General features: G+C 42.2%; 2 protein-coding genes across 3 annotated transcripts in view; one reads left to right on the plus strand and one right to left on the minus strand.

Annotated features, from left to right (window-relative positions):
* LOC125878561 (uncharacterized) overlaps positions 1 to 6,450 on the plus strand; it is a 37,365-nt gene extending 30,915 nt beyond the window's left edge. The window contains exons 15-18 of the mRNA XM_049559833.1: positions 1,413 to 1,598; positions 3,252 to 3,423; positions 5,387 to 5,428; positions 5,734 to 6,450. Coding sequence (XP_049415790.1) covers positions 1,413 to 1,598; positions 3,252 to 3,423; positions 5,387 to 5,428; positions 5,734 to 5,832 — 499 coding nt within the window. The 3' untranslated portion in view covers positions 5,833 to 6,450. The remainder of the gene's footprint in view (positions 1 to 1,412; positions 1,599 to 3,251; positions 3,424 to 5,386; positions 5,429 to 5,733) is intronic.
* A 1,670-nt stretch (positions 6,451 to 8,120) lies between these two features.
* Positions 8,121 to 21,008, minus strand: ankrd34ba (ankyrin repeat domain 34Ba). 2 transcript variants are annotated; one of them, XM_049604468.1, is made up of 2 exons: positions 20,954 to 21,008; positions 8,121 to 10,600 (listed from the first exon to the last, which is right to left on the minus strand). In XM_049604468.1, the coding sequence occupies exon 2, from the start codon at positions 10,550 to 10,552 to the stop codon at positions 8,927 to 8,929; it is 1,626 nt and encodes a 541-aa protein (XP_049460425.1). In that variant the 5' UTR covers positions 10,553 to 10,600; positions 20,954 to 21,008; the 3' UTR covers positions 8,121 to 8,926. The 2 variants fall into 2 exon arrangements, with proteins under 2 accessions (XP_049460425.1, XP_049460424.1); XM_049604467.1 differs by having other exon boundaries at positions 20,950 to 21,001.
* Positions 21,009 to 22,273: the final 1,265 nt, after the last annotated feature.

The following is a 22,273-nucleotide window of genomic DNA, read 5'->3' on the forward strand; positions in this document are numbered from 1 at the left end:
CTCTTATTGCTCTGTTTTTGGTCTCCACCACCTCTTGAGAGAAATCTAAATGCTCCACTGTGTTCACCTGCTGCTCTCTAACTGTGTCTGCCTGCTGTTTGCTGCTGAGCAGGTAGTGTGCAGTGACTTTTTATAGCTTCCTCCCTGTAAGTGACGCTATGAGAGCGTAGAGCTAAGAGTGATTCTCTGTACGTTCATCACACCTTTTAACATTTTTATTTGATGCATTTCAATTATAAAGATATAGAGATTTACTTTAAGTCTAATTAGACAAAGCTTTTTCAGATGTATCATTTCCTGTTACTACTACAGAATGTCACCAACTACAAACATGTAGTATTTTGACAGTTGTGCTGTGATGTACATGTTGTGTACACGTAATGTGACGTGTGGAGTTAAACTGGTTTTCTTCAGATTGCTGCTGTCAAAAAAAAACATGCTGGAACTTGTTCTTATCCAAAAATACTCAGCTTCCCAACAGTCAGCAGTGTTTCTGTCCTCGGCCTCCAAACCTTTAGTGTTGTTTGTGTTAAACCTGAAGATTTGCTTTCTGTTGTGGCTGTTTGTGCCTCCTCTGGGCTGTCTTAGTCAGTTTTCAAATGTGTGTTTGTAGAAACACACTGTGAGGATTTAACGGCACATTTGTTTCAACAATTTAACAATTATTTCTAACATAAGTTTGAAGCTGTGGGAGTGGGCGGCCATTTTATTCGCATAGGTGTAGCTGGTATGTTCGGGGCTTAGATGGTTGTTTTGTTTGTTGTTTGGGCCTTGGTTCACTCTGAGTTATTTTCGCTTCACGTTGAACATTTTGAACTGCAGTTCCTGCTGAGAGCCGCCTGGTTTGGGGACCAGGGAGAGAACAGCCTGTCACACTTTCATGTTGCCCTCCGTCTCCCTTAGACGGGAGCGTAACAGTGGACCAGTGTGTGTCGTATGTCTGCTGACTCTCCTCCATACAGAAAAAAAAAAAAAAAAAAATATATATATATATATATATATATATATATGTAACAGACACTAGAAGTGTTTCAGCTGAACCTTCTGTGTGTAGATGGTGACAGTAAGGTTCCAGTTTCAGAAAAGAATTTCATGAATCACTTTCTTGCAACACTGAAACTGAGTGAGATAGTTTTGTGTTGAAGTATGGAAAGTATGTGTGAGGGAAACAGGAAGTCATTGTTGGGTTTGTTTACTCGTTATAGATGAACTGATGGGTCATAAATCAAGTCATCTTACTTCCTCCAGCGTCACAGCAAAGATACTGAAGGGTTGAAGGATTTTAAATCAGAGACAGACAAACGTACAGCAGTTTAATGGATGAAGGGTCGTCAGCTGTAAAACAGATCACCGTTCCATTGTTCATTTGTTCTGTATAATTAATTCCAAACTCTCTGTCCTTTGTCTCACAGTCCTGCAGTGGAAGAGAATCAGCCTCTGCAGAACGGCGCCCCCTACAGCACCAACTCAGACATGCCTAGCTCAGCTGGAAGGCCCAAAAAGAGACGTGCAGGCCGACCGCGCCGCGCCGATGGACAGGACTACGACACCGACTACAACTCCTCAGGAGACGAGCTGGACGACGATGACTTTGACAGGTAGCAAGAAATTAAAGATCACAGAAGTGTTCACATCTTATAGAAGTAAAAGTACTCACAACACACTCTGAAAATACTCTATTACAAGTAAAAGTCCTGCTTTAAAGGTCCAGTGTGCAGGACTCAGGACTGATAGATGTTGGCAGAACTGGAATGTGATATAATCATGATCTTTTCTTTAGTGTATACTCACCTGAAAATAAGAATCATTGGGCCTCATTCACTAATATCTGCGCAGAAATGTTCTTACTCTCTGCAAAAAATAAGTACTTGCTCAAAATCACCGTCGGATTCATGACACGTGCGTACTGGCCAATTTTGTTCTCACCACCGTATGTTAGTAAATCAGAACCATTCTAAATTGACAGGCGATCTGCAATCAGCATTCTACCACGCCCCCATTTCTCCATATAAGGAAACCGCTTGCCTAGAGTTGATTCATGAATGAAGGAAGCGGTTATGCGAGGAGAGAAGTAGTAAATTTCACAGTTTGTTAGAAGCGATGGCGCCGGGTCTTACAGGAATGCCATGGGTCATTGTAAGATTGTGGAGGACACAGCATGCCAGGATGATCTTGCACACCTTCTCAGGGGTATGAAGTAGTTTGCCACCGGCTGTATCTGATCCAAACACATCCAACGGCCCTTAAGCACACCAAAAGTGCGCTCTACGGCATGTGTGGGCATGTATGTTATTATAGCGCACCTCTTGAGGGGCTTCAGGGTTTGCGTATGGTGTCATCAGCCATGTTTTAAGGCCATATGCCCGGTCACCCAAACAATATAACATTTTAACATTAACGGAATAGAGACTTACTGAAAACACTAACTTAAAACAACTGAAATAAAAGACTAGAACAAAAGATGCTCACCAACAAGCCATCCACTTCTCACAGCCCCTGCCTCCAAACGCATTCCCACTGTACTGTTCTGCAAAATAAATGAGTCGTGGTGCCTCCTGGCCAGCGGGCCACAGCCTTAAGGATATGGCAGTCGGCATTACAGATCATCTGCACGCTGCTGGAGTGATAGTTTTTCTGTTCATGTTATTGTTAATGTTTTAATCGTCACAATGATGAGGGTGAACGTGTGTCAATTTCATGGTAATTTAATACATGTGGCCAATATATTAGTAAATTAATGATTTTAAAAAACGTTAATTAAATCTCTTTTTCATGAATGTGGTTTTATAGACTCCGCATGTACTTAAAAGGTATGTTTGCATTTTCTAAGTCAGTTCGGCCTTCCTCATTTGTGCGTACGCATGGTCTGAGGCAGTTCTAAATTTGTTCGCAGAGTAGGAACAAATTCGGGTAAGAAAATATTGATGAATCCTGGATTTGTGCGTCAAATGATCGTACGCACAGTTTAAGCACAGATTTGTGCGTACGCACTGTTTGTGAATGAGGCCCATTGTGTTTTACCTTAGAATGAGACGTTTTTACACTGCAGCCTGTTTTGCTGCAGCGCTCTCGCTCATTACCGGACCAGTTTAAAAACTGTCAGTCAGTTGGACACAAAAACATGGGACAATAGAGTCCAGGTTTAAAGATACGGCAGTTACTCTAACTGAAGCTGTGTTGCTCTAAGATCACTTTGACATGTGTTTTTTCTGTAATTTAAATCTTCTCTTTGCCCTTGTTTTCCACCTCAGAGAGTATCCACCGATAGTGGACGAGATGCAGCGCAACGAGTACAAGCACGAGTTTGACCGCGACCACCAGGAGTACAAGGACCTGCAGGCGGAGCTGGACGCCCTGAATAAGAACCTGTCAGACGTGGACAGAGAGCTGGACGACCTGCAGGAGGGCAGCCCAGCGTACCTGGTGAGAGCTCTCAGCGACACAGTGTTGTCATTCACTGTTCGATATTATTTTGCTCTCTCGTTTATATTCGTTCATGTGACTAGGACCAATAGTTTGGTTTTATTTGAAGCATTAATCTCTTATTTATTATTTTTTTAAACTTTTGTGATGTGGATTGAGTTGCTTGTACAAAGACTCACCAACTTTACTGCTTTAGCCTCTTTTAACTTTAATTTATTTTTATGCCTCTGCACCCGCGACATGCTTTCAGGTTGTCCCTCCGTCCGTCCCATTCTTGTGAACGCGAAATCTCAAGAACGCCTTAAGGGAACTTAATCAAATGTGGCACAAACGTCCACTTGGACTCAGTGATGAACTGATTAGAGTTTGGTGGTCAAAGGTCAAAGTCAGTGTCCTTGCGTCTGTCTAGTTCTTGTGAAAGTGATAGCTCAAGAACACCTTAGGGGGAAATTTGGCACGAATGTTCACTTGGACTTGATGATGAACTGATTAGATTTCAGCTCAGAAGGTCAATGTCAGTGTGACCTTGCATCTGTCTAGTTCTTGTGAAACGAATATGTCAAAAACACCTTGGGGGAGAATTTGGCACAAAGGTCCACATGGACTCAGTGATGAACCGATTAGATTTTGTTGGACAAAGGTCAAAGTCAGTGTGACCTTGCATCTGTCTAGTGCTTGTGAAAGAAATATTTCAAGAACTGCTTGGGGGAAAATTTGGCACGAATGTTCACTTGGACTCAGTGATGAACTGATTAGATTTCAGCTCAGAAGGTCAATGTCAGTGTGACCTTGCATCTGCCTTTTTCTCATTAATGTGATATCTCAAGAATAACTAAAGGGAATTTTGTCAAATTTGACACAAATGTCCAATTGGACTCATGAATGATATCTGAACTGCTTGTAGTTCACTTGGACTCAGTGATGAACTGATTAGATTTCAGTGGTCAGGAGGTCAATGTCAGTGTGACCTTGCATCTGCCTTTTTCTCATTAATGGGATATCTCAAGAATAACTAAAGGGAATTTTGTCAAATTTGACACAAATGTCCAATTGGACTCATGAACTCATTAGAACTTGGTGGTCAAAGGTCAAGGTCAGTGTGAGTATGTTTTTGGCCATAACTCAAGAATTCATACACTAATCATGACAAAACTTGACACAAATGTCTAAGAGGATAAAATAATGAATGAAAGAATGAATTTTTCATATGAATCTAGAGTGAAGTAATCTATGAGCTGACTTTGTCATTGGGTGGTGGACGATGTGATACCTACGAGAAACGCCTGCCAAGTTGCAGCGGCTTTTTAGGTGCCAAACATAAGTGATTTGTAGCAACCCATTGCTGCTTTTCCAGTGGCTTTTTAGGCATGAAAAGAGGTTGTTCTTCACTGAGACATCGCTGCCTTCCTCCCAGGATATTGCCACCTAAAGCAGATGTTTTTTACCAAACAGTGCTGTTTTCCCTGCCGGGGTTTTGCCCCTCTAAACGGATACCTTTAGCAAAAACACGATCTTTTCCTGACCATTACCAAGTGTTTTTTGTGCCTAACCCTAACCACGTTAACTACCAAAATGTAAACTTTAAAGGTATTAGCTACAGAGTAACGTACAAATATAATGTATCTGTGGTTTGCGGAAACTAGCAATACTAACATTTTTCTGGTGACGGGCTGATGTACGATAACCCAACACTAACATTTCAGTCTTGACAATGAAAACAAAACATACATTTCGTCATATTTTGTATTATCAAAGATCTATTTTAAACTCATTGACAAACTTTTTTTTTGTCATAGTTTACATTAACAAAATTAGCATTGCTTTACAGCTCGTTCTTCTGCCCTCAAGTGGCCAAAATGTTTTACTTTATGTCAGACGAAGTGACATAGGCAAAATAAAACATGTTTTACCGACTGTAATTTCATTTTGAAATGTGATAAATTGTCGATGCGCTCTTTAACAGGATGCTCTGGATGAGTACAACAGGATAAAGAACATTAAACGGGTATGTAGGACTCTCAATGATCTGCATCTTCTTGCTACTTTTAAATATTTATAAGCTGTTTATAATGTAACTCATACATGTTATGTCTTATGTTTTGTTCATGAACCCTGATAGACTTATTTAAGACTTGATATTGTACATTTACAGCTGTTTGCTGTTTCTGAGGTCCTATATTTTGGACATTGCTTATATTTTGGATTTGGACCTTACTGTTAGCAGTCATTGCATATTTTATATTCTTTGTGCTGCAACTTTTGCACAATCCCTCAGAATAACTAAAGTTTTACATTCTCTCGTCTCTGCAGTCTCCAGACTATCAGATGAAGAAGCGCAGGTGCAAATACCTGAAGTCCAAACTGAACCACATCAAGAAGATGGTCAGCGATTTTGACCGCAGGGCCTGAACAACTCAGAGGATGTTACGCCTGTCCATGACGGGACAGAAGGGACTAAATCTGGTTTTGGGGGGGGGGACGTTTGGAGGCTGTGAGAGGACGGAAACCCAGAGGTTTCCACAGTCTGTCTGAGCTGGTGAAACGCTGTAAAGGTTGTTTTATAATTTAGAAGCAGAGAAAACAAAGATTCTGTCTTGTGTTATGCCATTGTTTGTTTTAAGAGTATCACCTGCCATAGATACTGTTACAGGTATTTATTATACCTCATTTAATCTGAAACAGTCTCTTAGAGGAGTTTCTAGAGAGCGAACACAAATGAAACATAATCCCCAAATTTGTTTTTAATAGCTCTTGTTTCAGTGACTCAACCTGAGATACTCATTTTGTAAGATCTTTTTAATTCTCATTTTTAATCCTTTCAGCATGTAAATATGTGGGCAACACGGATGTTTTTTAAGTTTTTAGCAGTTTATTGAATTAAGTTCATGTGTGTGTTGTGGTGTGTTTTTCTTTTATGGATGGTAGAAATGACAGACACTTTTAAATGCATGTTTGATGCATTGTGTGATGTACTTTTACAATGATTTGTCAGACCTTTTTATTATAATAAAGTCATTTATTGAGCAATTTTCTTGCTGTTCTTACACAGTAAGCATGTGACAAACATATATCTGAGATTTCTTGAACAAATAGTAGGTGTGAAAACAATCAACACTCAGCTCCTCTTGATTCATAGACACTGTAGATGTTTTAAGAGCGTATCTCACTTATCAAATCATTCTGATGACACTGTAGAAAATTAAGCGGTGTGTGGATATTCTTCACATACTGACTTTAAAGCTGCACTAATCAATATTTTTTTATATATTAATGTATAAAATGACCACAGATAATGTGAAAGGTGTCGTTTGAAGTAACAAATCCACAGATAATTATCACCTATGTTGTTGCTTTTAAGTCTACGCTGCTTTTTAGCCTTTTTTAGCTCGTTGTTTTGGTTCTGAACCTGCAAATGTCAATCAAATCAACCCTGTTTTACATTTTAAAAAAGCTCAAATAAATGTAGTCTACAGTACTCGCCCAGCACAACATTAAAAAGAAAAACACAGAAACTAATGTGTCACAAAAAAGACAAATCTTTTCTAAAAAACCAAAACAGAGCTGAAAGACGACTTAATATTGGACTTGTGTTTGTTAGCCTGCTCTACTGCCCCCAAGTGGCCAAAAACAAAACAAAACAAGAAAACAAAACAAACCCAAAAACAGTTAATTCCAGTTAAGAGCTACACTTACTTACATTTTCTCAACATTAACAATGGATCAAATGACTGTGTGCAATATGAAATGTATGGCTTGTAGTGTCAAACCCACAGAGAATTATCACCTGATGCTTTTTTTGGCCTTTTTTAGCTAATGAGATAGCATTTTTGCACTCCAGTCCCCTCATCATTTGGTTTGAAGTCTAAAATAAGGTCTGTAGTTTACACAAGTTCTTCAAGTTCAAGTTCCACCTATGGCACAGTGGTGCAGCGGTTTGGATTGTCATCTCACAGCAAGAGGGTTCTTGGTTCGAAGTCCTTCTGTGCAGAGTTTGCATGTACTCCCTGTGTCAGTGTGGGTTTCCTCCAGGTGCTCCGGCTTCCTCCCACAGTCCAAAGACATGCAGGTTAACTGGTGACTCTAAATTGTCCGTAGGTGTGAATGTGAGTGTGAATGGTTGTCTGTCTCTATGTGTCAGCCCTGTGATAGTCTGGTGACCTGTCCAGGGTGAACCCTGCCTCTCACCCAGTGTTAGCGTTAGCTTTTTACTTCTGGTGATTGCATTTACGCTTCAAAAATCATAAAAGTGGTGTTAATTTGTGAAGATAAACATTCTGAACAAAAACTAAGTATCATAAACTTTTGTTTGCCACAGAGATTTTCTGCAGTAATCCAATTTAAAAGTCCCACTGGCCTTTTGTCAAGTGAACAAGGGCAATACTAACATCCAGAATGGCCTAAACAAAAGTCATCCCTGCAATGTTCTGTTGTTTTGATTTTGAACCCACAATTTCATGTTTGTATCATCCATCCATCCATCCATCCATCCATCCACTTATCCGGGGCCTGGTTTCGGGGGCAGCAGGCCAGGCAAAGCACCCCAGACATCCCTCTCCCCAGCAACACTTTAAAGCTCCTTCTCCGGGACCCCAAGGCGTTCCCGGCTCTACTCCAAGCTCCCTCCAAATGTCTGACTCCTCCCCCTATCTCTAAGGCTGAGTGCAGACACCCCACGGAGAAAACTCATTTCAGCTGCTTGTATCTGCGATCTCATTCTTTTAGTCACTACCCAGAGCTCATGACCATAGGTGAGGGTTGGGACGGAGATGGACCAGGAAATCAAATGCTTTGCCTACCAGCTCAGCTCCCTCTTCACCATGATGGTCTGGCACAGTGCTCGCATCACTGCAGACAATATTGATCCATTTTGTGCTCCATTCTACCCTCACTCGAGAACAAGACCCCAAGATACTTGAACTATCTCAACTTGGAGAGGACAATCCACTGGTTTCTAGCAGGGAACCATGGTCTCAGATTTGTAGGTACTGACTCTCGACCGCTTCACACTCTGCTGCATCAACCCTACTTTTCAGGAAAAACTGAACACCACCTGCCCAGCAGCAAACTGCAGACAGACACAGTTAGCGACTAGCTGGTGAGTTGGAACTGGATTTGTCACAAAAACACAACCTCAAATGAATGCTAATGTTGCTCTGAGTCTACTGGGTGTTTAAACTGTTAGCTAACGCATCAGCTAAAAGACCTTTGATATCTGATGTTGCCCTTTCTGCTTGCTCTGCTGCCCCCAAGTGGCCTTTTTTTTAAATGCAGCCTTAAGGAAGTGTTCATGTTAAAACTGCACACTGAAGCCACATGCACAGAGACAACACACAGCACACTGAAGCAGAGGAAGGTACCTACAGTTTATATGTTACGTCGATTAGGATGCTTTGTTTTTCTTTAACTTTTTGGGTTCCCTCACTGGATTTCACCACACAGACACGTCACATGACAAAACATTTCACATTAAAACACATCGATGACCTTCCCTCCTGAGTAAACCTCAGGCTGTTGTTTTAAGCTGTTCGGTCTGCATTGAGTGTCTCCGCAGCAGCATCCTCCTGGTCATCTCTTTGGGGTGTCCAGGAGGAGCGCAGGGATGGAAACTTTTTAGGCCAGACTCTTTGTCACAGAAACCACCTCCAGCACTGGAGCTAAGGTTATAAGCATTATGGATGGGGGTGTTGGTGGAGTTGAGGGCCAGAGGCGGCAGAGATCTAGGCCTGGCCTGGGAGTTGTGGTCCAACAAGAAGGCTCCAGACCCTCTGCGCTCGTACCCAGACAGCACTCTCCTGTTGGGGCCGGTTGACAGTGACTCCCTGGAGCCCAGCGTGCTGGAGCAGCGTAAGGGGGCCAGTTTCTTGACCTCTGTTATGTCTCTTGCTCTTTGCTGGGACTCCTCGGGCAGATTGTGGATGTCTCTAGCTAGCTGGGGGTCAGAGCTGTAGATGTCGGCCCCGAACTTGCGCCTCTGGATTATGCTGTGAAGGCTTGATGAGGCCATGCTGTGAAGTGGAGTGCTAAGGTTTTGGCCCCCAGAAAAGGAGGAAGAGGAGGCGAGTGAATCTGTTCCAAGGTTTGCAGAGTGGAGGTTGGGGTGGGAGTGGGATGATAGGAGACCTGGTAAGGATATCTTTTGTCCCGTGTGGTTGGCACATTCATTTTCTCCTTCCACTCCTTTGTCCTTTGCCAAACTTCCTTCATACCATTTGAAGTTGTCAGTTGTCGAATTCATGCCATCTAGTTTGGGAATTCTCAGAGAGAGGTCCTCACTTTGGTTGAGGTCTTCGCCGTTTTCTGAAGGCAAGGTTGCAAGAGGCTGCCGGCTGAGCAGAGACGCCGGGATCTTCAGCCAGGGCTCAGAGTTCAACCTCAGGAGAGGCTGCTGCAGGCCATTTGGCACCGCTTGGCCGAGCCTTTGAAATCGTGATGGAGAACATGGATGGGAGCTTACGCCGCAGGACTGGGCATCTTTAAAGGAGAAAACAGTCTTTGGGGGACACAAGGAAGAGGAGGTGCATTGGGGGGAGGTGATGAGCTGGATTTCAGAGGGAGAAGCAGGAGCTGCAGATGCCGTTTTGTCCGTCTGATCAAGAGAACCGAGGGGAGGAATGCCGAGGTACTGTGTGGCTTGCAGTTGGCCACATGGGAATTTGTCAGTGGCTATGATGATCACCTCTTTCCCCTTGGCCTTGCATGTGTCGAGCATCAGCTTTAGAACCTTCCAGTCTCCAGCCATGACTGCGTAGACCAGCGCTGATGTGCCAGACTGATCCTCCAGGCTGATGTCTGCTCCACTGGCCAGTAGCAGAGACACCACCTCAGGGCCGGCGTGCTCCTGGCAGGCGTGCATCAGCGCAGAGCGGCCCTCCTTGTCCTGGATGTTGGGGTCTGCTCCTTTCTCCAGAAGAAACTGGACCAGCTTGACTCGGCTGGCACTCTGGGCGTCGATGTGCTGGGTCCTGCAGGCCACCATCAGGGGCGTCTGACCTTGGCTGTCGCTCTCGTTGATGTAAGCACCTCCCTCCAGGAGAAGCCGCGTCAGCCGCAGGCGGCGGAGGAAGACTGCTCTTAGCAAGGGGTTACCTGAATCCATAGCTACCCCAGGGTTACTGCCTTCTCCCTCCATCCCTCTTGGTCCCTGCTGACGGTTTTGGAGATGTAGTCGGATAGGTGTCTGTGGACAAATAACAAAACTCATTAAGAGGATAAAGCAGAGGTAAATGAGTATACCTCACTTCCACAGTGTAGTTCGGCTCGATTCAATTCAACTCGACTCACTTTTGGTACTTTTCTCTACTTTGTTTTCCAAGAATGATAGTACCCTCTCAATGTAAGCGGGATTCTTAGCTTTGTTTCTACAGACAAACCAGACACTCATGTTTTTGCTTCAGCCACCATAACTAGAAGCCTATCTGTGACAAGTATGTCAGAAAAACTGTTGTTGTTTTTTTAAAAAACATGAAACCGCTTTATTCAGTGTTTTTACCACTTTAAATGACCTTGGGTCTCATTTATAAACATTGTGTAAGCACAGAATGAGACCTGACAGAGGTGTTCGTCACTTCATCAGCAAAAGTTGTGATCTATAAAAACAGACTTGATGTGAGAAACTTTGTCCCATGCTCATGAACATTTTGGAGATGGGAAATTGGTGATGCAGATGCAGACGTGGAAGCCTGCTTTTTGGTTTTTGTCCGTACGTACATTTTTTATTATGGATCTTATGGACCCCTGGTCTGTGTTTTTACTGGTTTAAGTCACCTGGTCTCTTTGTTTCGGAGAGGAAGAGACCTCTGTGGATAATTCAGCTCCTGGTAAAAACCTCCTGAACAATAAACACTGAAGGAATTCTAACCAGGAGAAGTTTCAGCTCATTGCAATCTGCAGTCCTCACCACCAGATGTCACTAAATCCACCTGTATCTTAGACACTGAATCATCATATGCAGCAAAGTTGCATATTATATCTTTAACTCCACCTTCTAGAATCGGCTCAGTTCGCTTAGACCCTCGCCCGAGGTGATACCAAAGAAGAACAAGGTACTATCCACAACTTTCATGAAAGGAAAACCAAAAAAGAGCAAGCCGAGTTGAGTCGAGCCGTACCGTGCAATGGAAATGTGGCACTAGACAGGGCCTAAATTAATGGAGCTATATGTAAGAAATCTAAAGCAAATAGTCGTAAAATCCTCCTAATATGTCACAGAGACTAAGGAATAATGTTCATATAACATACTGATCTCACCGACAACAATAGTACAGCCAGAATATTCGCATTTAAAAAAATTTTTTTACAGTCTGCAAATCATGTTTATGTTTTGAATTTGTGTTTTGGCCTGTTGCGCCACCCACCGCCGTCTACCAGTCACACAGTCAGTAGAGTCTCAGCATCAGTTACAGTTACGACTGAGCTACAGCATCACGGCAAGCAGCATTAGCAGTCTCCTCAGCTGTATCCCGGCAGCAGCGTTAGCAGCAGAGAAGCCGGACTTGCTCGAACGGTCTGCTGGAAAACCGAAGATCACGGACGCAGCGACACGGCCCTGCTACGGCAGCCGCCCGTGGGCAAACAAATCAGTCTCCAGCATGCCGCTGTCCAGCAACCTCGAATCTGTAGGGGAGGGGGGGGCGGACACGACTCACTGCAGTATTTTGAATTCGAGTGCAGTAACTGTTTTGGCCACATTCTTACATACAGCGCCTTTAACTTTTGATTCAAAAGCTTTAAAATTTCCGAAACAAACACACACTCATTCTCAGGTCAAACACATTGCACACCAGCACCACCCCACTCTTATTTTATTTATCATTTTGTTCCTGCTGTTTTCTCTCAGCGTCTGTCTTTTCATTTGTACATGACACCAGCAGTTTTGCCTTTGGAGACATACGCAGTTTTTGTCTTTTCTTTGTGCATATAGAACCCATTCAACGGTTCCTTTTCATGCGCTCGTCCTCCGCAGCACCAGCAGAGGCAGCCACTTTCTATCAGCCTTTGTACTGTTTGTCCTTGCTTCCCTCTATTAGACCAAATAAGGTGGCAGTTACCAGTGTCCCAGACTGTAACATTTTCCCGAATGAGTCACAGACCATGAAAATGAAGCACAGCGCGGATTTACATCTATAAAGGAACGACAGTCACTCTGTGTGTGTTTGTGTCGACTGTACCAGCCATAGTGGAGCTGTAATGACGATGCATGACACGCTGAAAAGCAACAAGTATCATGAGGAGATTTAAAATCATCTCTGTCTCAATTTGAGATTTTAAGAGGGTTTTTAAAATAAGTCTCATAGTGAGGGGAACATGGTGTAAAAATACAATATAACAATACAATAATAATAATAATAATAATAATATTCAGTGTTGAGTTGATGCTAAACATTGACACAAAGACACCAGATGAGCCGCACCTCATTAAAATATCCGTAATATGTTTGATGTTTCATGTTTAAAGCATCACATACTGTATGTCTATATGTTAGTCACATGTACGACCCTCATTATGCCCCGTGTAACTGATATCACATGATGATCAGCGTCCTGCATCATTCGGCATGTATTTATAGCATGTGTTGCTATTAGCAATGCTCCGCTTTCCACACGATAATAAATCAATACGCTGCGTTCCTGCCACAGAGCTCCATTGTGCCACACTGTGTCACATGTTCCTTCATTACCATGAACACACACACTGCTGACACAAACACTCACAAGAGGACAAATGTGGATTAATCCACTGCTGAAAATAGTCCCCAACAAATGCACTATTTCCTCCTGTTTGATAAACACTAGTGAGCAGATTTACGTCTTCAGTGGGAACCAATGAGCAAGAACTGTACATAAATTATGTCTTTTAAAGGTCCAGTGTGAAGGGTTTAGGGGGACACATTGGCAGAACTGCAGTACAATATAATAAGTGTGTTTTCTTTAGTGTGTAATCAGCTGAAAATAAGAACAGTTGTGTTTTCGCTACCTCAGAATGAGACGTTTATATCTACACAGGAAGCAGGACGTCATCTACAGAGGCCGCCATGTTGCACTGCCATGTTTCTACAGTAGCCCAGAATGGACACACTAAACACCGGCTCTAGATTGTGCCATTTTTGTGTCGGCCACCATAGTTGGCAGCTCCTCCGCAAGGAATGCATCAGAACAACACTGATTTTTTTAACCTTTTAAGCGGTTTATATTGGAGTTGGTTGAAAGCCTGGTGCGTCTCAAAGGCACTTTAGTGTTGTCATGACAAAGCCTTAGTCAGTGTGTTTACGTGACATGAGAGAAAATTGGTTTATTTTGTCAGTCAGACTAAAAAAAATACTAAATTGAATTTCTCAAAGTCGGACTAACTCACCCAGATAATGTGATTGGGAGTTGAATTCCTCCTGCATGTACACAGTCAATCAGACCCGAACTGGCCGAAGCGCTCTGAGCATGCTCCACAGTTTAGGGCTGGCTGTGGCTTAGAGGTAGAACAGGTTGCCGTTGATCCCCAGCTCCTTAAGTCTGCATGTCGAAGTATCCTTGAGCAAGATGCTAAACCCCAAATTGCTCCCACTGGCTGTTCCATCTGTGTGTGAGAGCTTGTGAATGGTTACTGAGTAGCAGGTGGCACCATGTGTGGTAGCCTTGGCCACCAGTGTGTGAATGTATGTGTGAATCAGAGCATGTGAGTGGAGCTGAGCGGAGAGCGGAAGGATTTTGTGTTGAGCAATTTTTTTTAAAAGGTGGAGCGGAGCCTTCTCTCTCTCTCCAATTTCGCTCCGGTCGCTCATGCCCCACCCAGAATGCATCTTTGCACCTGCGCACACCCACACTATTTTCTTTCAAAACTATGGAGTTTACTGTGTACTTCAGAAAAGAAACTGAGAAGAGAAGCAGCGGTACCTTGGAGAACGGTCCCTAACTGCGGGGAGAGGCGAGAGGGCTTCCCCGGAGAATCTACCAAGCTCATGTTTTATTTGTGAATAGAAGATTACAGGTTAGGGTAGTACGATGCAGTTGTTTTGAGCAGAGTGGTGAGAGAGTGGAGCGGGATAAAATTTATGATGGAGCGGAGCGAAGAATGCGCAGAACCAAGCGGAGTGGACGAGCGGCGCAAAGTGACAGGTCAGCGAGCGAGGAGCGGAAATTTTCACCCGCTCCACTCCGCTCACATGCTCTGGTGTGAATGGGTGAATGTGACGTAATTTGGGAAGCACTTTGCGAGCTCAGAAGACTAGAAAGGCGCTGTACAAGTGCAGTCCATTTACCATTTCCGCCCTGGGCTTTGACCCTAAAGTCCAATAGCATTAAATGTGTAAGAGAAGAAGAAGCCGGTAACAACATGGAGAAATCTACATCCAGAGCCGTGACTTTTTGGACGGACCAAATGTACAGAGCTGTAAAGTTGTCCACCATGGTAGCAGTTAGCTGCTAGCTAACCGTAGCTAACTTGTTTGTCCATTGTTTGGTCTGTGACGTAATAGGTCAACAGGAAAAAGGTCCAGTACTAACAAGCTGAAAGGGGGCATATCTCCACCTATCGTAGAGGAGTCGCACATACTTGGCTCAATAAATGGATTCCCCTCCCGTGCTTGTATACTGGGACAAGGACAGTAGGCCAGTTAAATGTCCTCGTCCAGCTGGGACTGTAGCTCCACTGTTTGACCACCCAGGAGTAAGAAAAGGCTGGGATACTACAGCTCCCATCATGCAACACATGTAACATCTTCAGTTAGACCCTCCCTGCCCATGTCATTCAAATTCCACAGGAACAGTTTGAACAAGCGTGTCTGTCGCTGCAGTACTCACTGCACCTCAGCGTCTCTAATAAATGCTGATATGTTTTTATGGATTAATCTACTTCCAGCACTTCTTCTTCCACCACTGGTCATCTTCACTTCTCGACTGCATCCCAGCCCGTGTGCACTGGCTTCAGTACAAGCAGGCGACGTGTTTTCTGTCTTCTTCCTCTGCTTCATCTGCTGCCGTCAGCGATGACATCATCACTAAAACAACCCGAGCTCTTTCAGCTGGCAGCCACACACCTCAAAGACAAAACACCACCTGCGTGCACCACGTCTGACAGATGAGGCGGAGGTGGTGTGCTTTTAATCACACTGTTCCTTTTTTTGGTCGACGCTTTCGTCCTCTCCATCACTGCTGCACGGATCAACCACTCCGTCATTAAAGCACTTTGTTACTGAACTCTACAGGTACAGGTCACCTCCCCTCACACTGTACTCATGTACAGCATTTAAATACTTGTAAGCCAACTTCTTCTGCTGTGCTCATACTGTGAGTGCATTTTGCTGATGATACATGTACTTTTACTGAAGTGGGGATTTGAATGCAGGACTTTTACTTGTAGTGGAGTATTTCAGTTTGGTATCTTTACTGAAGTTAGGGATCTGAGTGCTTCTTCCACCGCTGATCTCACTTGTGTATTCTTGTCAAAGTCTATGTCAACATTTACGAGATCAGCACAAGACTTGGTGGAGACATTCATGTTCTCAGAGCCCAGCTCTTCAGAAGTAATCTGATCAGATTTCAGATATCGGATTAGATGAAATCTTAAAAATGGGTTGTTCAAAAGAGACAAAGGACTCTGACATCTGATTAGATCAAGTAATCTGATTCTGATCTGGATCAAACCTTCAGTTTGTGTTGTTGAAAACTTTTTAGTAGGACTGGGATACATTTGATCCAAAAACAATCTGGATTATCCTGATCCCAGCAGATGGCTGGGTTCAGGGTGGATTTCAAGAACAAAATGTATTTTTATTTTTAAATTAGACAATGCAGTTATTTAGTTTACATACATTTATTTAGATTTTGCACTTGATTGTTGTGTTGAGCATCACAGAAGTACAGTACATAAAGTCAACATTAGACTACCTACTAGTCTATACCCATTGAGGACAGCATACCATACCATGACTTAGTCATACCAAACATTAGAAAACAACACCAACATTGGTCCACAGGGGGAGCCACAGCGATCGGTCGCATTTTAGCCATTTTGAAGCATTTTTCTGTTGTTATAGCGCCACCCAGTTGCCAATTAGAGTTAAATTTCTCCAGTCACCTTGAGGCGTCCTGTTCTACATATCTACCAAGTTTAGTAAAAATCCATATGGCGGTTAGGCCTAGATAAGAAATGAGCTCTCTAGCGCCCCCATTTTGTTTGATGGGGTCAATAATGGAGGGGTCCCCTCAGATTATGTGTGGTCATATGCCTACAAAGTTGCGTGGTGATGGGTGAAACCCTTGAGATGTTCTACACCTTTATGTGATGAGCCACGCCCTCCGCAATATTCATTGCCTTATAGAAGCTCAGTTTTAGGAAGTTTTCCAACTTTTGCCAAGAGGGAACTTTAGATATTGCTCCCTAGATTATGTTCACCCAGTTTCATGCAGATCGCTCAAACTTCCTAGGAAGAGATCCATTTGAAGTGTTTTTCAAACAATTCAAAATGGCAGAAAATCTATATAAGCGGAAGTTATGGGTTCTTGAGGCAAATGTGTTCCTCATGAGGAGAGGCATCTCTGTGCAAAGTTTCATGTCTCTACCACATACGGGGCATGAGATATGCCCATTCAAAGCTTGACATTTCAATGGGTTGCTATAGCGCCCCCCTTTGGCCAATTGATGTAATATTGCTTCATTGGCATCCTCCCATGACCCTCTACCACTGTGCCAAATTTCACATGGATTGACCAAGTCAGTGAGGAGAAAAACATGGAACACACACACACACACAGAGTTTTCATCATTATACAGTAAGAATGAAGCCTTTCAGTAAGGTACATTTTCCCATAAAACAATCCCCTAAATAGTTCTCAATAAGATCCAGCCACTCGTATTCATCCTCCGTGGGGACATGACACTGAGGCCTTTATAGTAAACCATGCATGCAGTCTAAGTGACTCCTGATCGACTGTGCAAAGGACACCCTGGGCTTTCTAGAGATGTCACACACATGGAGCAAACATGTTTTATGGCAGAAAGGGAGATCAGTGAGTTTCTGTTCCTCATATGGATGTTGTTGTTTGAGTTTTAACTATATTGCATTAAGATTTTAAAAGTCTGTGTTCATCTTAAGCATTTCAGAATACAGATTTGAAGCCATGTCCTCTGTGGGGACAGTGGGACTTGCTTCGTCTGAGGTAGGAACTGACACCCAGCACTAATCTTAAATCAGAAGTGACATGTTCAGTAAACGGGGGCTCTGACATGTTAGCTATGTAACACAGATCAGGGGAGGGTAAACAGAAATTATTTTTCTTGTACACACACGCATAAGCGCACATACTATACTGCTAAGCTGACTGGAGGGTATTCAGGTCACCTGTTGTGCAGGGTGTGGGTACGAACCCCTAATGAAGAATGGAGAGCAGCTTGGTGCATTCCCCCTCTGGGCCAATCAGGGTGTGACGACGCCCTTCTTTAAGGTTTAAGAGAGCTGAGGAGCTGTACACCCAGGACCTTCTGACCCTTCTGACTATTCCAATTTAATTTACATTAATTATGAATTTTGATTTTAAAGATATCTTTAACTGTTAATAATCAGTACTGAGCAGAAACAAAATACTTTGCAACTTCTGTCATTCAAATTTAGAGAATTTTGAGGTACTTGTTTTTGAGTATTTCCATTTTCTTTATACTCCTCTACATCTCAGAGGGAAGCATTGTACTTTTCACTCCGCTACATTTATTTCATCACATCCTCACTGTGACCTCGTCACATGTCCACGTTTGGTCATGGACTTTCCACGTCCACATATGGCGTCCAAGGTACCCTGGGTGTGTTGGTTGTTGACGTTCTGGGACGCCGTGTCAACTTCAGCCTGTTACATGCATTGTCTGTTTTCAAAATACACTTCTGTTTTCACAGGAAATGTACAGTTTGATACAGTCTCTTTCAAAATAAAAGCACTACATTGGTACAACAACGCAAATTGACGTTATTTTCCTTCAACAACAAGCACACAGTTTAGGAAAAAAGAACAGGGTTTGTCTTTAGAATCTTACAGGACACAAACACCGCTCTGTCGGGTGAAAGTCAGTGTTTGTTTGACACGTCCCAGTGAGACTTTTGCTGCCCTAACTTTTGCTCTTGTCACACTGCCATTAAACGATGATGGCGATCGGCAGCGTATCGTGCCGACATTAAGGGACAGCTTTTTTCGACAGTGTCCAATTCTGGAAGTCACTGCACATGTGCCGGATTTCGACGACTTCATAGTGAGACCAGGGTTGTTTATTTTTTCTGCTTTAGTAGCTTGTAAACCTAAAAATACAAACAACCCACGATCAACTATACTGTATAATTTTCGGGGTCTTTAATGCATAAATGAAAAGACAGGTTATCAGATCAGAGGCTTTTTGTTTTTATCATGAGGCCTTTTTATATATATATATATATTTATATTCAAAATATACATGTAGCTGTTATATTTATATCTGTGGATGTCCATAAAACATTTGGGGGTGGAGCCTCAAACGTCCAGGCCGATAAACACCATGGAGTCTGACCTCACTGAGTGAGATGATTAATACATTGTCAGAGCTGAATTCTACATTTTGGCAGAACACTGAAAATCTCCCAACAGATCGTTATACACGACACTTTCCTGCCTCTTTATTGTGTTTATTTATTTTGTATTTTCCCCTCTGTTCACACTAACTTATTCCATGCATCATTCTTATTGTTAGTTGCTTATTTTTCTTATTGTCATTATGATTTGTGATGATTCTTAAAATACCAATAAAATGTTTATTTAAAAAAGTAAAAACAAAACACAAATACAACAGATATTCAAATACAGCTATCAGTAATTTAAAAATATATTGTAGTGAAAATAAGTAAAGTTTATCAGTAAAGTATAAAAGCAAACGTCCCTATTATTCAGACAAAATGGTCTCTGTGAGAAATATATTATTATCAGAATCAGAAATACTTGATTGATCCCTGAGAGGAGCTGATTTGTTACTGTTGCTCTGATGTTAAAGGAATATTATAGTATGTATAGAGAATTAAAGAAATAAGTCTAGAAGTATGTCAATGTAAAGAACTAAAATAACAATGAAATAAAAGAAATAAAATAAAATGGAAAGAAATAAAATAACATAAAATAAAATGAAAAGAAATAAAATTAGATAAAATAAAATGAAATGCAAAGAAATAAAATAAAATGAAATGAAAAGAAATAAAATACAGTAAAATTAGATAAAATAAAATAAAATGAAATGAAATTAAAAGAAAGAAAATAAAATTAGATAAAATTAAATAAAATGGAAAGAAATAAAATAAAGTTAGATAAAAATGAAATGAAATGAAAAGAAATAAAATAAAATGAAATTAAGTGAAAAGAGATAAAATAAAACAAAATTATATAAAATAAAATTAAATGAAATAAAAATTAAATAGAAATAAAAATGTACATTAAGAAAAGAATAAAAAGTAAAATGCACATTGTACACATGATTTATATAATTATTAGAACAAAGTAAACATAGGAAATATGTACAGTTATGTCCATGATAAAGTCCTATAATGAAAAATATTGCTCAGTTGAATAATTGCACCTAATCACTCTGAGATATTAAACTAATGATTCATCATCAGTGCTAACATTTAATGTTGCAGCTGGACGAGGCAGAGTTGATTAAACTGTTTTACATTAGTGTCGGATGGTTTAATTCACTGTATGACAATGCATCATATTTAATATGCTGACGCAGGTTTTAAAATCATCTTAAGAGCAGATACAGCTGTGAGATAAACACACAGCAGTGCAGCATAACGTACAGTACGTCTCCTACATGGAGCCTGTCGGTCGCACAGAATGGAAATACTCAAGTTAAGTTTCCAGCTTTGACATTTAGGCTCTGATTGATTTATTCAGATTGTTACTGGTGTTTCTGTGGTGGACAACAGACTCTGATGCAGATGTGACACGTTGAATCAGCTCCAGACCTTTTGTGTCACGGCTGCTCAGTGCCTGAAGGAACAGTCAGGCTCCCCTCAAATCAGGCTCTGCCCTACACTGATCATCTGATGGGAGTGTGAACACTCTCAAATTGAAGCTGAAAGTCGGCACTTTATCCTCATACTGTGGTCTCTCATGGCTTCATACTCACACACTGCACACACACACACACACACACACACAACACGCTCACACTGTACTGTATATTCACAGCGTTTTGTTTCCACCCTGCCTGCACACTGAGGACAGAAAACTCCACTTCAGCTGAACACTCATTCTCTACAAGAGCCCCCAACATCGCTCTGTGTGTGTGTGTGTGTGTGTGTGTGTGTGTGTGTGTGTGTGTGTGTGTGTGTGTGTGTGTGTGTGTGTGTGTGTGTGTGTTTGAGCTGTAACACACTCTCAAACAGACCAAATGTGCATCACACAACATGTTAAACGCACATACACGCAGTTTCCCTCTGAGTTAGCGACCACATTCAGTCCAGAGGTCACAGAAAGACAAAATGAAGTGTGTGTGTGTGTGTGTGTGTGTGTGTGTGCACTACTCACCAACCTTCAGTCAGGATCAGTCCTCTCTTGCAGACATTTACTCCCCTGTTGCAGAGCTGCGACTGACTGTGACCAGGCAGAGTTGATGTGTGGTGTGTGTGTGTGTGTGTGTGTGTGTGTGTGTGTGTGTGTGTGTGTGTGTGTGTGTGTGTGTGTGTGTGTGACAGTTAGTCAGAGGAGACGGGAGCTGCAGCAGTCAAGGTTTTTCAGCTTGTGTTTGCTCCTCAGACAAAGTGCTTGTCGTCAGGCAGGTCTAAGAAATGGTTAATCCATCACCGCAGCAGCAGCAGCAGCAGCAGCAGCAGCAGCTCTGGAGAGTCACAGAGAGGCAGAGCAGGAAAGGTTGACAGAGATGAGCGCATTGAAGGTGAAGCACTATAGCAACCAGCGGCGCCACAGTGCGTCTGATTTGTCTTTTCATTAAACGAAGGTCTGATTCAGCACAGGCCTGTTAATTGTGACGCTGCCTCACAGGACTTTATTTTTCTTTAGTTACACACAGAAAAGGAAAAAAAAATGTTTTGTGCACCTTATCAATGACATCTCCATGACAACCATCACGGAGGCCGGATGAATGATGGCACGTGTTGTAATTGTGCTAAAGGAACTGCTCTTTGTGTCTGTGTGTGTGGGAGTGTGTACGCACCTGTGTGTGAACAAGATCCTGTGCATATACTTTGCATGCATTTCATTTCATTGTTTTATTGTGACATCAACAATTATGTGAGGACGATTCTTTAATTGATTGATTGATTGATTGATTGATTGATTGATTGATTGTGAACGTAACTTGACATACTGAAACACAAGTAAGAATAAGAGGAGAGGAAACAGCAAACATTACATCACATTAACGTACAGAACATTAAGATGATTTCTAAAGACTCTGCAGGAGCAGAAACAAAACTGTGTTGGCACTGTGAAACACCAAAATCTGTGCTGCAGAATCTGATTTCAAAAGAACAAAACACTGTTCTTTGTATCCTTCTGCCCAGACTATTACTAACCCAGCTGTTAATTGTCCAGACCTGTAGCCATAGAAACACTGTGACTTCACGGTGCAGTTCATAAATCCACCACAAGATGTCACCATGTGACAATGTGTTTTTATTTAAACACATGTACTCTTTTAAACAAGTGTGTTCATTGGATCTTTAATATACACTCACCAGCCACTTTATTAGGTACACCTTGCTAGTACCAGGTTGGACTTCAGAACTCCCAGGTAAAACAAGGTGCTGGAACATTCCTCTGTGGAGGCCATTGGAGTACAGTGAAGTCATTGTCATGTTTGAGATGATGTGAGCTTTGTGACATGGTGCGT

Source organism: Epinephelus fuscoguttatus, linkage group LG18 (genome assembly GCF_011397635.1).
Source record: "Epinephelus fuscoguttatus linkage group LG18, E.fuscoguttatus.final_Chr_v1".
In the NCBI taxonomy this organism is placed as follows: domain Eukaryota; kingdom Metazoa; phylum Chordata; class Actinopteri; order Perciformes; family Serranidae; genus Epinephelus; species Epinephelus fuscoguttatus.